The 15,387-nt window shown below is 48.5% G+C and overlaps 2 protein-coding genes across 10 annotated transcripts in view; one reads left to right on the top strand and one right to left on the bottom strand.

Moving 5' to 3' along the window:
* The window catches only part of KLHL22 (kelch like family member 22), a 36,965-nt gene extending 26,692 nt beyond the window's left edge, over nt 1–10,273 (bottom strand). Inside the window, exons 1-3 of one of the 6 annotated variants that reach the window (XM_083373779.1) lie at nt 10,003–10,199; nt 7,511–7,726; nt 1,226–1,580 (exon numbers count right to left, since the gene is read on the bottom strand). In XM_083373779.1, the coding sequence (XP_083229905.1) occupies nt 1,226–1,452 (227 nt within the window). In that variant the 5' untranslated portion in view covers nt 1,453–1,580; nt 7,511–7,726; nt 10,003–10,199. Of the gene's footprint in view, nt 1–1,225; nt 1,581–7,510; nt 7,727–9,680 lie in introns of all 6 variants that reach the window. The other 5 variants (XM_083373778.1, XM_083373781.1, XM_083373782.1 and 2 more) reach the window with 5 other exon arrangements.
* Nucleotides 10,274–10,346: 73 nt separating this feature from the next.
* Nucleotides 10,347–15,387, top strand: part of MED15 (mediator complex subunit 15) — a 39,815-nt gene continuing 34,774 nt past the window's right edge. For 3 of the 4 annotated variants that reach the window (XM_083373373.1, XM_083373375.1, XM_083373372.1), the window contains exon 1: nt 10,347–10,468. In XM_083373373.1, the coding sequence (XP_083229499.1) occupies nt 10,413–10,468 (56 nt within the window). In that variant the 5' untranslated portion in view covers nt 10,347–10,412. The remainder of the gene's footprint in view (nt 10,469–15,387) is intronic. The other variant, XM_083373374.1, reaches the window with a different exon arrangement.

The following is a 15,387-nucleotide window of genomic DNA, read 5'->3' as shown; positions in this document are numbered from 1 at the left end:
GCAGTACTGCATTCTAACCACTGTGCCACCAAGGCTCATCTTTAAGTGATAGCAGAGAGCCTGAGTGAGATCAGGATGACTGGCAGAGACACAGCACAAAGGAATGGAATCTGTGGCCATAGTGACAAAGAGAACCTGAACCAGGAACTCAATTCAGATTTGTAAAAAGCAGATGCACAATGCTCCAGTTAGAGGAAACAAAAGCTTGTCTTTGTGCAGGTGAGGGTCTCAAGAATCTGGAATCCCACCCCCCTCACATTTTAAGGGTGACAGAATGTGGCACATAAGAGAAGAACTTCCAGGATTGTGATGGGGAGAGAAGACCTGGAGACCAAGTCATGGGAGGAAGGGAGCATATTTAGTCTACAGATTAAAAGGTAAAGGTTTCCTCTATCCAGTCATATCCAACTCTAGGGGTGGTGCTCACCTCCATTTCTTGGCCAAGGGAGCCAGCAGTTCCATGGTCATGTGACCAGCATGACTATACGCTGCGGTGCATGGAATGCTGTTACTTTCCCACCGAAGTGGCACCTATTTATCTACTTGCATTTGCATGCTTTTGAAGTGCTAGATGGCAGGAACTGGGGCAAGTAACAGGAGCTCACCGCATAGTGCGGCACTCAAGTCTCGAACCCAGCTGTCAGTTTTCCAACTGACACCCAAGCTATCCATTAAAGGGAGGCACAATTAGTCCTCACAGCTGGAGATGGAAGACAGCAAACACTCTGTTTCCTCCAGGGAATTATGCTACAACTAACTTCAGGAAAGCGCACTGCAATTTTAGATGTCCATTATCAGAGGTGTTTATATAAGTCAAAACACTGATTTAGTTACTTGAGGATCTTTCTAGGTAAAGCTGAGCAGCCATGTCAGCATTCTGCACTGAAAAGAGAATGGGCTTCTTAATGCTCCCTTTGGCTGATTCTATTGCAGAATTTTGTAAAGAAGGATACAAACAAAACAATGGGCCAAGCAACATCCATGTTTTGCAAATACTTTTAAACAGGCAGAACTTGCTGTGTGCATTACAAGTCAGAAGTGGGAAGACAAATGCTAAATTTTGTTTGATTAAATTTGATTAAATCTAATGATTAAATTAGATGCAGCTTTGCTTAATCATCAAGCATACAAAAGTCAGAGTTTGCCAGCTCAAACAGCCGGGTTTTACTTTTTCACTGCTCAGGATCCAGCAATTTCAGATTTTAGTTTTGTTACAGGCACAGACCTGAAGTAATCACACGATGCTGCTAGGAGAATGCGATGAGCATCAATGGTCTTCCCCTCTACATGCAGAACAACATCAAAGAGGATGCCGCAGTCCCGGAGAGACCCCAGGCCACTCAGCAGCGTCTGGGAGTGCCCAGTGCTATGGTAGGTCTTGCTGGAGCACTTCTTGGTGAAAGGCTCCAGAGGGATCTTGAGGGGCTCCATTTCCTCCTGCTGACCCGCCATCTTGGGCAGAATCTCCTCGGGAATCAGAGGGCAGAGCAACTGGTGTTTCCTGAGGAGCAACTGGTTTCGGTTAGGTTGATTTCCTCATTCAAAACCCATTGCCATGAACACAAATTGCAGGTTCTTACCTACAAGAAAGAGATGAATGGAATCCAATCATTTTGGCACAAAAAGGCAACCCAAGGCAAACCCTGACACATCAATGGGCTTTGTGGCTTTGAAATGCATGGAAGGCAGGTGGCTCATCACACAGAAGACACTGCCTGTCACTTGTATGGTCTTTGGTTTGCCCCATCCTGCCTCAGAGACAGCCTAAACTCCTCTTTAGCTGTTCTGGTGTTATTTTCCCCCTTCTACCAATGCAAGTCTTGTAGTACAACCTAGGACATCTCACTGGTGATGGAGTCTGGAGATGACATTAGGCTGCTTTCATCTTCAGTCAATGGACTCTTCCACCTGCCCCCAGCCATTTTGGTCTTCAGGACCAAAGACAGAGGCCCAATCAGCATTTTGTAACAGCCATTTAGGTGTAGCTCTCTTCTGGAAGAGCACTAAACTATTTTAAATAGTTTTTAGATGGATTATCTGGACCCTTTTCAGTCAGGCTTCAGGTCTGGACATGGGACCAAAATGGCATTGTTCACACTCATGGATGGTCTCTGGTAGGAGCAGGATAGAGGTGCTGCTCCATCCTTGCTCTTCTTGATTTCTCCGTGGCTTTTGATACCATCAACTAGGATAGCCTTGTGGGCTGATTTAGGGAGTTTGGGGTGGGATGCATAGTTCTTTCCTCCAAGGTCAATCCCAGTTAAGCCAGCTCTCAGCCCGCTTTGTGGGGTGCCATGGGGCTCCCTCTACTCCTTTTTAACATCTACATGAAACCACTGTGCAAGATCATCCGTCAACACGGGATGAGGTGTCACCCGTATGCCGATGATACCCAGCTCTATATACTGTACCTCCGTCCCAGGTGAACTGAGTAATACAGTGGATGCCCTTTTGGAGGCCTGGATGAAGAACAACAAATTTCAGCTAAAGCCTGGTAAGATGTACTGGCTCTGGGTGGGCCCCTCTGCATCCAGGAATTTATCAACTTTGGTCTTAGATGGGGTTGCACTAGCCCATAGCGACCTGGTGCCAGGTCCCCTTTTTGGGGACCCCTGCTATTCTGGTGGAGCGGGGAGGGGGGCGCCTTGGGAAAGCATTCTTTGCATTCTTTCAATTTTGCTGCAACCCTATAGCTGCTTGAGAGTTAGGGAGGGGGATCATCTCTGGAGATGGAACGGACTCTCTCCCAGCTGGTTCCAGCCTGACTCCAAGGTTGCTGCACCCTGAAGATGACCTGTTGTTTGTCATTTCACTGTTCTCAAAACAACCTTGTGGCAACTGTGTTGGCTGCCGGTGGACTGCTCAGGGAGAGGGCTGGGGGCCTGGGGGGGTGAAGTGGGAAGAATAGCTTGGCCAGTGAAAGTGCTCCCACCCCATTGCCGGCAATGGGGGAAAAGTTGCGATACGTCACATGTCATGTGATGTTGCAGGTTTGGCACCCTTGGCTTACTGCTTTGCATGGGAATGTTAGATTCCACTTGACTTTGCTGCCACCACTGTCTCTCAGTAAAATTTCTTTTGATTAACCATATGGAGTCAAGAGTCGTACTTTCCTGAGAGGGCCAACTGGGGCAAGTCCTTACGTTAAGCGGAATCTGCAATTATGGTCAACCTGGAGAAGCACCAACCTCTACCCTGGGGACTGTCAAGGAATGTCTGCACAAGGCAGCGACCAAGAGGAAGTTCTGACCCAGCCTTTACAAATAAGGAGAAACTGTTTACTCGTAAGTAAACCCCTTTTATTAAACCAGCAGGAACAACCTTTGTTCACATTGGGGAGACAAAAAAAATAGTCCCAAAGGAAAGTCTTTTCCCCTTCTGAAACAGGGCAAGGACCATCTCTGTTCACATGAGAACTCCAGATAACAAGTCTTTCAATGATTAACCAAGCACAAACAGTCCCTGTTCATACTGGCTGAGGCAAATTCCCAGAAAGGTGACTCAGTTGGCACTTCAAATACGGAGCAAGTAGTCCTGACAAACCTGGGTCCTGGCAAAGGAATCTGACTTGATTGATGTATCCTAGAAAATGAATGGTTGTCTGCGACAACAGGCCATTCCCAAACCCCTCTTTATTTCCCAACCAGGGAGGTGCCGGCTAATGTCTCCTTCTTCTTTTCCTTGAGAGCCAGCTTATTGCCTTCTCTCTATGCATACACACCTGAGACGGGCCTCATCTGTTCCTCTCCCTCACTCGGTAGAGGCCCTGAAGACAGCGGCCTCTCCACCTGCATGCGAACTGATGGCCCAGCTCTGCCTCCGATTCTGCTTCCTCATCAGAGCCTTCCAAAGGCTCTGAAGTTGACCCAGGCTGCCCCTGCCCCTCCTTGTCTGACTCTGCTGCTAGCTCTGCTGGCAGCCGACAGACCACAACACCAAGGCTAAGCCTAGGACAGACCTCTCCAGATGGATGAGAGAGGCCACCAGCCTGGGAGACTGGTCCAAACCCAGGAGGTCCACTGGCGTCGGAAAGAAAGATGACTGGGAAGGGAGAACTAAAAGGCAGAAGTGACTCTCACCAGGGGCAGCTGATGACACGAGTGGCAAGCAGAGCTGGAAGAGTTTGAAGTTGAACAGGAAGAAAGCAGTGAAGTCCATCACGCTGCTGAAGCAACATCTGATGAAGCAAGCTAAGCACAAGATGATGGAAGCGTTCCAGAGTCTTAAGGCATGCAAGACACTAACCGGAACGATCTCTACGGATACTCATCAAACCCAAGAGGAAGATGCCAGTGGGAGAGCCTCGCCCTTAGACACCATGGAGACCCCCTCTGCAACATCAGCCACAGCAGCTGCAACTGCAGGGGTCGTGCCAGAACCACTGGAGCCTCTAATCCACAAAGAAAAGCTCCACTGCTGGGAGTGAAATTTGACAGGGACTCCCAACAACTGGAATTCTTCCTGGCCCACGTCTTGGCCTACGTACAAGAGTATGGGCCATATTTCCCTACCAAAGGTGCCAAAGTGGGGGTTGTTACATTGGCTCTAGAAGGAGCAGAACCTGCTGGATGGTAATCCTCCACAATGCAAACACTCTTGAATTGAGGAACTTCGACCATTTTATGACTACGCTTCATTGTTGGTTTGCAGACCCCCTCGCTGACCAAAAAATTAGATTGCGTCAAACCGTGAGGCAAGAGCTGTGGCAGAGTACACCAAAGTGTTCCGCAACTTGGCATGCCGACTCAACTGGCAGGAAGACATCTTCATCAGCTGTTTTAAAGATGAACGACGGCCTATACAATGCTTGTGTGGCCAGAGGGGCCTTGGCAACCCCACACAACTGGTGTGTGCTTGTTGAGGTGGTGGAAATTGACGAAGCCCATAACAAATACTGCATAGCGAGGTCCTGGAAGAAATCCCCTTGAGAAGAGAGAAACAGCAAAACCTCAACCTTCGCAAGCCAGATCAACCACCTACTTTAAATGTGGCCAAAGGGGGCATTGGGCTGCAGAATGCAAACCTGGCCAAGAAGGCCAGCCCGAATCACACGGGGAAACCTACCAAGGTGCCATCACAGGCCAAAGAGACGGTACTGAAGGGGGTGGAGGTCGTGTAGTTCACCCCTTCACCTAAAAGTACTGAGGGAACTCCGACCTCATCAGATGATGGCCAGGGGTTCACAGACACCGACTCTTCCCCCCTAGTAACTGATCCAGTCATGCCAGTGATGGTTCCTATAGAACTGAGCCTCCCTGTGTTAAAGGCTAATCTCAGAGCCCAGTTAGATTCGGGTTGCTTAGTAAATCCAAAACTGGTTGAGAAGTTGGGAATTTGACTGAGGCGGTTAAAAGTCCCAGTGGCCTTTTGTCAATTGGACCATTTGGTTATGTGGGGCATCCCAGCCACTTTTGCCACTGAACCCACAGGAATGCAAATGGGAGCACATTCAGAAGTTATGAGCTTCGTAGTAGCACTCGGGATGGAGAGACCACTAGTTCTAGGGCTAGCTTGGTTAAAAAAGTGGAACCCTTATGTGAACTGGAGGAAAAAAAAAACTGCTAAAAGTTCTGGATAAACCATGCCTCCCAAACCCGAAAGGAACCTAAAGTGAATATCCCGAAGTGCGAATTAGGGGCAGTCATGCAAGGAAAGAACCTTCCTGTCATCCCCAAAGAGTATCAACACCTCCAACAGATGTTTAGCGAGAAGGGCTCGGATGCCCTTCATAAACCTATTGACTCTGCTATAGAAATCCTGCCAAATTGCCAAAGCCAAGCCTATACTCAATGACCCCCAGAGAGCTGGAAGAACTTCGGTTATTCATTGAAAAAAACCTAGCTCGAGGCTTCATTCGGCCAGCACAGCCATGGATGCTGGATCCAGTCCTGTTCCGGGAAAAGATAGGACCCTTTGTCTGTGCATAGACTATAGAGGGTTAAATGAGGTATGTGGGGAGAATGTTTAACCCCTTTCTCTGAAGAAAGATATGCTGGCCCATCTTGCCAAAGGAAAAATATTTACTAAACTGGATTTGAAGGAGGTATATTACCGCGTGAGAATCAAGGAGGGGTTGAATAGAAAACTGCTTTCAATTACCCGCTGGGTTGTTTCCAATTCAAAGTACTCTCATTTGGACTGCAGGGAGCCCCAGCTGTATTTATGCAATTGATCAATGAGGTCCTGCATCTGTACAAAGGAGTGCTTGTGTATTTGGATCACATTTTAATCTACACTGAAACTAAAGCGGAGCATCTGAAGCTTGTGAAGGCGGTTCTCTAAAAACTATGAGCTGTCAAGCTGTATGCCAAACTTTCCAAATGCGAGTTCCACCAAAGTAAAATAGACTACCTTAGCTACCGCATCTTGCATGAAGGAACTGAGATGGACCCTGAAAAGTCAGAGCTGTGTTGGACTGAGCGCCACTCCGCATTAGGAAGCAATTTTTTACCAGCAATTTATCCCTTCGTTCGCCCAGATAGTTCTCCCCATCACGAACGTACTTGACAAAAGGGGAGACAAGCCCAAACCCAGTCAGCCGCTTAAATGGTCGATGGAATGCCAAGCCACATTTGAGAAGCTCAAGCGCTTCTTTGCAGCCAAGCCAGTTTTGAAGCACCCTGACCCAACAAAGCCATTTGCTATACAAGCCAATGAGAGTGACGTAGCTATCAGAGCAGTCCTGCTGCAGGAAAATGAAAGTGGGCAGCTGCAGCCCTGTGCTTACAACTTTCTGAGACTCAGCAACGATGGGTGGTGTGGGCAGAAGAAGCATACGCCGTGAGATGGGCACTCCTGTCCTGGAGGCATTTTCTAGAAGGGAGTAAAATACCTTTTGAGATGTGGACTGATCATAAAAACCTAGAGGCACTGAAAACCTCTTCGCAAGCTCTCTCCTAAAGGAGGTACAGTACTTTAACCACTTTGATTTCTCCTTATGCTACTTCCCTGAGGGAACGAATTTCCTGGCCGACGCAGTCACATATGCCACAGTAAAGTAAAGGTAAAGGTTCCCCCGCACATGCGTGCTAGTCGTTTCCAACTCTAGGGGTCGGTGCTCATCTCCGTTTCAAAGCCGAAGAGCCAGCGCTTGTCCGAGGACGTCTCAGTGGTCATGTGGCCATCATGACTAGATGCCAAAGGCGCACGGAACGCTGTTACCTTCCCACCGTAGTGGTCCCTATTTTTCTACTTGCATTTTTACGTGCTTTCGAACTGCTAGGTTGGCAGAAGCTGGGACGAGTAACAGACGCTCACTCTGTTATGCGGCACTCGGGATTCGACCCACCAAACTGCCGACCTTCTGATCGACAAGCTCAGCGTCCTAACCCGCTGAGCCACCGCGTACAACTGCTCAAATGTGGAAGTAGTCAAACCAGTGCTTCCATCCCATCAACTAGCTGCTCAGGTGACCACTCGAGCCCAGGGAAGAGAAAAAATTCAAATTTCAAAAGACGTGACCTTGGTCCTAAAAGCAGCACTAAGGAATGATAAATGGTTCCAGACTCACAGCAACGTTTGCTCAATCCGAGATGTACTATTTTGAGTGTGGGCGAAGCTCTATGTTCCAGACAGCCAGAAACTCAAGGTCTTGAGGAGTTGTCATGACTCAAAGACGGCAGGACATTTTGGTTTTGTGAAAACATTATCCCTTGTCAAGACAGTTTTGGTGACTGTCCCTCAAAAAAGATGTTGATAGCTATGTTGCTAGCTGTCCAATACATGCCTAGGCAAAACGACAGCAAGGGAAAACTCCAAGGCTTCTTCAAACAGTAGCTGAGCTGTTAGCACCCTGGAGAGATTTCTATAGATTTGATCGTAGAATTTCCCCAAAGCTCAGGAAACACGGTGATTTGAGTGGTGACTGATTTATTCTCCAAGCAAGTGCATTTTATACCTTGTCAAAATCACTTCTACCTGGGGCCTGGCAAAACTGTTCCTGCATCACATCTATTCAGTACATGGAGCACCCCAGAGCATTATCTCACATTGGGGGGTACAATTCACATCCAAGTTTTGACGAGCCTTTCTGGACTTATTGGGGAGCGTCCAAGGACTTAGTTCTAGTCATCACCCCCAAACAAATTGGGATGGTGGTGGTGAACGTAAAAACTCAGTACTGGAACAATACCTTAAATGCTTTATTATCAACAAGATAATTGGACTGACCTCCTGCTGATTGCAGAAGTGGCCTACAATTTTTTTTTAAAATTCCATTTATATCCCGCCCTTCTCCGAAGACTCAGGGCGGCTTACAAGCTTAGCAGTAGCCTTCATTCTATGTATATGCCTGCTTATTAGGGCTTTCACACACACCCCAAGCGGCATTATTACAAAGTCAGCTTAATTGCCCCCAACAATCTGGGTCCTCATTTTACCTACCTCGGAAGGATGGAAGGCTGAGTCAACCTTGAGCCTGGTGGGACTCGAACCTGCACTAATTGCAGGCAGCTGGTGTTACTTAAGGAGGCATTAGCCCACTGCTCCACCAAGGCTCTATACCTCTGTACATACTGGTTTTACCCCTTTTTGAGTGGCTACTTGGCAAGACTTCAAACCTATGCCCCTCTGCATCCAGGAATTTATCAACTTTATCAATGCCCAGGGGGAGGGCATTCTCAGTGGGTGCGCCAGCCCTCTGGAACTGCTTACCAACTGAAATCCGGATGGCCCCCGACCTCCGCACCTTCCGGCGCGACTTAAAGACTTACCTATTCCAGCAGTCCGGCTTGGCCTGATAGCTCTGATAGCTCTAATTGGGGTCCCAGTTTGTTATGATTATTGTTTTTCAATTCTGTTTCATTTTGTTGCCTATCTTACTCTGTACACCGCCCCGAGTCCCTCGGGAGAAGGGCGGTTTATAAAAACAAATAAATAAATAAATAAATAAACTTTGGTCTTAGATGGGGTTGCACTAACACGTATAGACCTAGTGCGTAACCTGCGGGTCCTCCTAGACTGATAGTTCCTGCTCAAAGAGCTGGTGGCAGCTGTGGCCAAGAGGGCCTTTGCTCAGCTTCCTGTGGTGTGCTAATTACACCCTTTCCTGGATAGGGAGGACCTCCACTCAATCACCAATCACTCATGCCCTGGACTACTGCAACATGCTCTATATGCGGCTACCCCATGGACATTTCAGCTGTGGCCAAGCAGCCAATTTTAGGTACCCAAAAAAGTGTACCTGTGCTCTTTGAGCTGCATTGGGTGCCAGTTTGTTTCCAGGTCCAATTCAAGGTGTTGGTTGTGACCTACAAAGCCCTACGTTGACATTGGCCTAGCCTACCAATGAAAATGCTTTTGTCCAATTACACCAGCCCATCCCACTGGTCAGGCAGGGAAGGTATATTGCAGGCCCTGTCAGTTAAAGAGCCCCCACTGGTGGGGTTTAGGAAGACGGCCTTCTCTGTGGAATATTCTTCCCCCAGAGGTGAGGCAGCCCCCAACTCCCTTGGCTTTCCAAAAAGGAGCTTAGGCATGGTGCTGCGGCCTCGCAGAAGCCCTGGAGAATAGTCACCGGTGGGGCTGGTTAATCCTCCCTTCACCTTCCAACTAATTTTAATCTCTTGCCTCACCTTAATTTTTTTTTAAGTTTTGTATACACTCTTTGAGGGAGACGGGCACTTCAGAAATGTGATAAATACGAAATACGATCCTCTGAAACAGAACTACTCCACTCTTACCCCAAAGATCTTGCCTGGATTTGCAGCCAAAGCTTCGGGCGGCTGGACTTTCCACGCAGCGCCGGTATGTTACCCACCCCAACACCCTCTGGGGATTCCCCTGGGCTATGCCCAGCGGCCTCCTCCCAGGCACCGACTCGGGGGGGGCGGGGAAGAGGCAGCAGCAACGGCGAACCTGCCCCCGGCCGCCCCCCTTCAGTCCAAGGGGAGACGGCGGGAGCCGAAGAGCCCCCAGACCGAGGGAGGGGAGCAGGGAGCCCCGTGAATCGGGGGGGCGCTTACCCAGCGGAGACCCCCCTGACAGCCCCCTCTGGCTCCCCACCTGTCGGCGGGGCTTCTCGGGGCCGCTGCTCGCCCGTCGGTCTCTGCCCCGGGCAGGCTCCACGCGAAGGAGACGCCGACCGGCCCCTCGGGGAGACCGCGGGTTCAGGCTCGGGGCCTCTCCGGGGCAGGGGCCGGCCTCGCTCACGCCCGCCTCCCCCCGAGGCCGGCCGCGGGCCCCCGCCGCCCCTACCTGGCCGCAGACGAGGCTCGGCGAGGCCCGCCCAGCGCCCCAGGAGGCTCCGCCCGCGCCTGCTTTGGCGGCCTCCCAGCCCGCGGAATCTGCCGGGGCGGAAGCAGGAAGCGCGGGTGCGGAACTGCATTTCCCGGCGTGCCGCGCGCCGCCACCCACTTCCGTCGGGCCTGCGGAGGCGCTCTGGCTCGGGCGGCAGCGGCGGCGGCGGCGGCGGGATGGAGGACGGCGACTGGCGCAGTGCCAACTTCCGGCAGAAGCTGGTCAGCCAGATGTGAGTGGCGGGGCGGGCAGCCCCGCGGGGGCGGGGGGGGGCCGGCCTCGCCTGCGGAGCTGTTCGGCGGGGGGCCCGCGTGGCCGGACATCTGCGCCAAGGGAAGGGCTGCCCGGGCGGGCTCGGGGCGGGGAGAAGGCGCCAGCGGGTGTCCGGCCTGAGGCCGAAGCTGGGCGCTGGGCAAGAGCCCCGCGGAGGCCGCAGTCGGGCCTACTGCGGGGGGCGGAAGCTCTGCCCCGTCCGAGGAACAGCCAGGCCGGGTGCCGCCCGCGATGCAGCCCCCGGCTGGGCCCGGCTGGGCGGGAAGGAGCCCAGAGCCCGCCAGGGACGGCCGCCCCCTCCCCCCCAGTGCTGCTCCTGGCGCCCCCCCCGCCTCGCCTGAAGGGAGGGGCCCGGCCAGGTGGGCCGCCTTGCCGGGGGGGGGGTGGCAGGTGAGGTTTGGCCTGCAGGGATACCTGAAAAGGTCACCCCTCCCTCAAATTCAAATGAGGGGCTGTTGCGAATTCTTGCTAGAATTCAGGGCATAGAACCTCTTTTGATCTCATGGTAACCCAAAGATTTATTCATACCTCTTCTGTACAAACACTGTGCGATCTGTATCTACCATAACAAATTATTTTACAATTTAGTAAAATTAAACTTCCCTAGCCATTTGTTTCTTAGATACATGTAAAGCTTTTGATTCCCTGGAAATACTATTTTTTAAACCAATATTAAATTTTGGGACCAGTTTTCTTAAGATGATTGAACATATTTATAGACTAAACTCAGATATGACTCAACAGCTATGGTTCATATCCCCTTACTTTTTTTAAAATGGTTCCAAGCAAATGCCTCTTTTATCACCTTTGTTAGTTAACATAGCCATACAAGCATTGTAATAGTACTCCAATCCTATAATCAGATTTGTGGGGTGGAAATGGGAGATAAGATGTATCTTTTAAATTTAGTTGCAGATGATATGATTTTAACTCTTAAATGCTTATTCAGCTAGCTATACTAAGAAGGAGTTAGACATGTCAAGACTCCAGTTAATTTTTATAAATCACATTTGATATTTTTCATATTCCCCTCAAAACACAAAAAGGGCTACTCTGAGTGGCTAACAGCAATAAAACAGGAAAAAAAATATAAAAAATGTTTACGTTTCCCCTTGGAAGCTGATGCAACACATAAAAGAAAAGCACATTTGTGCTACATCTTTGGTAGTGTAGTAGAAGTGGGTATTTTATGCTTCAGTTGCTGGGACCCAATTCTAACTGAGAGTTCACTGAATCTTGTCAGACAGAATCTTTTCTCTTGTAGTAGCCAAACAAGAGTGGCAGTAATTAAACTGATTCTGGCCTTTGATGTAAAATTTAGGGTTTTTTCCCCTTCTGTTGTTTCATGTCTGATTCTCAGAGACTGCCCCAAAGTCTCCCAGTTGAATTCTTCCTCAGGCAGGACTATAACTCACCATCTCTGTTTCTAGCCTGATGCCTTCATTATGACACCAAAGCGGGCTATAAATATTTATATCAGGGTGATTGTGTTAACGTGCTCGATTTCAGTTAAGTCAGCCAGCAGCGTAAACATATCTCTGAAAAGCTTTCTGATTTACTCTACCCAAAGAGCAGGAGTACCTGTGACACGCGGATGTTTTCTACTTGGGATCCTAGAAAACTAAGTCGGTTATTCAAGATTTTGTCATTAGCAAACATTTTCTGGGCTTACAATTGATCTTCCAACTAACTTTCTTTGCACTTAATGCCTGGAAATGGATTACTTCAAAGCTTTTAGTTAGCATTGCAAGATTTTTAGTATATTAGCCTCCATTCCTTTCCTGGCTTTGGTTTTGTGGGCGATGGGGAAGCAGCTAATGATGAAGCATATTTCTTGGCTCTGGTTGATATTCTTAGAGCCAAATAATCAATTGTAGCAAAAACTTTACGGTGGAAAGACCTTTAATTCCCCAGGTTAATGACATCTCCCTTCAGTGCACAATTTCATGTGGTTTTAAGGAGAAATGGGTGGAGATGAGAGACACAATTACTGATACCACCATCCCAAACTAGAGATGGTTTTGTCAAGTGGATTGATTGTTCTTCAAGTAGGCAGTTCTGAAGGTGCCTCAGGCGGACAGGACCACAGGTAAAACCAGCACTTTAAAATTATACCTGCAAACGTCTTGGGAACCGATGTGGACCTTGTAGCACCAGGGAATGTGTGCCTGAGGACTCTAGGGCCAAAAGCACGTGTCTTGTACCAGCTTCAGTTTCCAGCGGTCTGTAAAGGCAGTTCCATCCAGAGTGCATGATTAGACGAACTGAGCACCAGTGAGAGTGTGAGTTCCTATTGCCACATTCTCTCACTCCAGGTCAGGCTGCAACTGGATGTCCCAAAGGTCCTTCTTGCCATGACCTACTTGTCCGTCCAGGACAGCCATGGCTGCATGGACAGGCTCTCTTTCAGGCGTGATGCTGACCATTTCAGAAGCAATACTAGAGCTGGCAGAAGCTCTCCCTGAATAAACAATTGCTCTGTCTTGGTTGGGTTCAACATCAACCTGTTTCTTCCCATCCCACCACAAGGCCTTCCAAAGGCTGTGCATGAATCAACCAGGGTGTCTACATTGGAGGCATTTAGTTCAATATAATTTTTTGCTCAGTTTAAATATGCATTCGATATTCCTATAATGCCTGTTAGCAAAGTTCTCAGGGCGGTTTGTGGTTTTTCATGAAAAGCTTCATAAAAAATATCAAAATGGAGCTGGAAGGGACCTTGGAGGTCTTCTAGTCCAGGGGTAGGCAACCTTGGCTCTTTTATGACTGGTGGACTTCAACTCCCAGAATTCCTGAGCGAGCATGGCTCAGCTTGGAAACCTCTCCCTTTCCCCTCAGCATGGCTGACTGAGGAATTTTGGGAGTTGAAGTCCACGAGTCATAAAAGAGCCAAGGTTGCCTACCCCTGTTCTAGTCCAACCCCCTGCTCAAGCAGGAGAACCTATACCATCTCAGACAAGTGATTGTCTAGTCTCTTCTTAAAAACCTCCAGTGATGAAGCACCCACAACATCTGAAGGCAAGCTGTTCCACTGGTTAATTGACATCACCATTAGGAAGTTTCTCCTTAATTCCAGGTTGCTTCTCTCCTTGATTAGTTTCCAACCATTGTTTCTTGTCCTGCCCTCTGGTGCTTTGGAAAATAAATTGACCCCCCTCTTCTTTGTGACACCCTCTCAAATACTGGAATACTGCTATCATGTCACCCCTAGTCCTTCTTTTCTCTAGGCTAGCCAAACCCAATTCCTGCAACCATTCTTCATATGTTTTTGTCTCCAGGCCCTTAATCATCTCAGTTGCTCTTCTTTGTACTTTTTCCAAAGTCTCGATGTCTTTTTTTATAATGTGGTGACCAAACTGAATGCAGTATTCTAGGTGTGGCCTTACTAAGGCTTTATAAAGCAGTACTAATACTTCATGTGATTTTGATTCTATGTCTCTGTTTATACAACCAAGGATTGTATTAGATTTTTTGGCTGCTGTCGCACACTAATTCATGTTTAAGTCATCATTCACTAGGACTCCAAGGTCCTTCTCACAGTTACTGTTTTAGAACCAGGTTCCGACTAATCTGTTCTTTTCTTTGGTTTTTCCTGCCCAGATGTAAAACCTTGATTTTCTCCACATTAAAGTTCAATTTGTTGGATAGGGTCCATTGTTCAAGTCTGTTAAGATCCTTTTGGATCCTGAGTTTGTCTTCTAGGATATTGGCTATTCCTGCCAGCGTAGTATCACCTGCAAATTTGATGAGTTCCCCTTGTGTTCCTTCATCTAAGTCATTGATGAAGATATTTAAGAGTACTGGGCCTAAGACGGAACCTTGTGGTACCCCACTCCTTAGTTCCCTCCATATAGAATACAATAAAATAGAGCTAGAAGGGACCTTGGAGGTCTTCTACTCCAGCCCCCTGCTCAAGCAGGAGAACCTACACTGTCACAGACAGGTGACTGTCTAGCCTCTTCTTAAAAATCTCCAGTGATGGAGCGCCCACACTTTGTGGAGGCAAGCTGTTCCACTGGTTGATTGTCCTCACTGTCAAGATGATGAGCCTTGGTGGAGCAGTGGGCTAATGCCTCCTTAAGTAACACCAGCTGCCTGCAATTAGTGCAGGTACGCATCCCACCAGGCTCAAGGTTGACTCAGCCTTCCATCCTTCCGAGGTAGGTAAAATGAGGACCCAGATTGTTGGGGGCAATTAAGCTGACTTTGTAATAATGCCGCTTGGGGTGTGTGTGAAAGCCCTAATAAGCAGGCATATACATAGAATGAAGGCTACTGCTAAGCTTGTAAGCCGCCCTGAGTCTTCGGAGAAGGGCGGGATATAAATGGAATTAAAATAAATAAATAAATAAATAAGAGGTTTCTCCTTTATTCCAGCTTGCTTCTCTCTTTGATCAGTTTCCAACCATTGTTTCTCCTCCCCTCCGGTGCTTTGGTGAACAACCTGGTCCCCTCTGCCCTGTGGCAGCCCCTCAGATACTGGAACACTGCTATCATGTCTCCCCTATTGCTTCTTTTCTTTGGACTAGCGAAACCCAAGTCCCGTAGCTGTTCTTCGTATGTTGTGTCCAGGCCTTTCATCATCTTAGTTCCTCTTCTCTGAATTTTTTTCCAAACTCTCAACATCTTTTTTCTGATATGGTGACCAAAATTGGCTGCAATATTCCAGGTGTGGTCTTACTAAGGCTTTATAAAGCGGTAATAATACTTCGTGTGATCTTGATTCTGTGCCTCTGTTTTTACAGCCCAGGATTGTATTAGCTTTTTTGGCTGCTGCTGCACACTGCTGGTTCATAGTCAAGTGATCGTCCACTAGGACTCCTAGGTCCCTCTCACAGTTACTGTTTTTAAGCCGGGTCTTGCCCAATCTGTATTTGT

This window comes from Vipera ursinii, assembly GCF_947247035.1.
Source record: "Vipera ursinii genome assembly, chromosome: 14".
In the NCBI taxonomy this organism is placed as follows: Eukaryota; Metazoa; Chordata; class Lepidosauria; order Squamata; family Viperidae; genus Vipera; species Vipera ursinii.
This window is presented reverse-complemented; position numbering and strand designations above follow the sequence as displayed.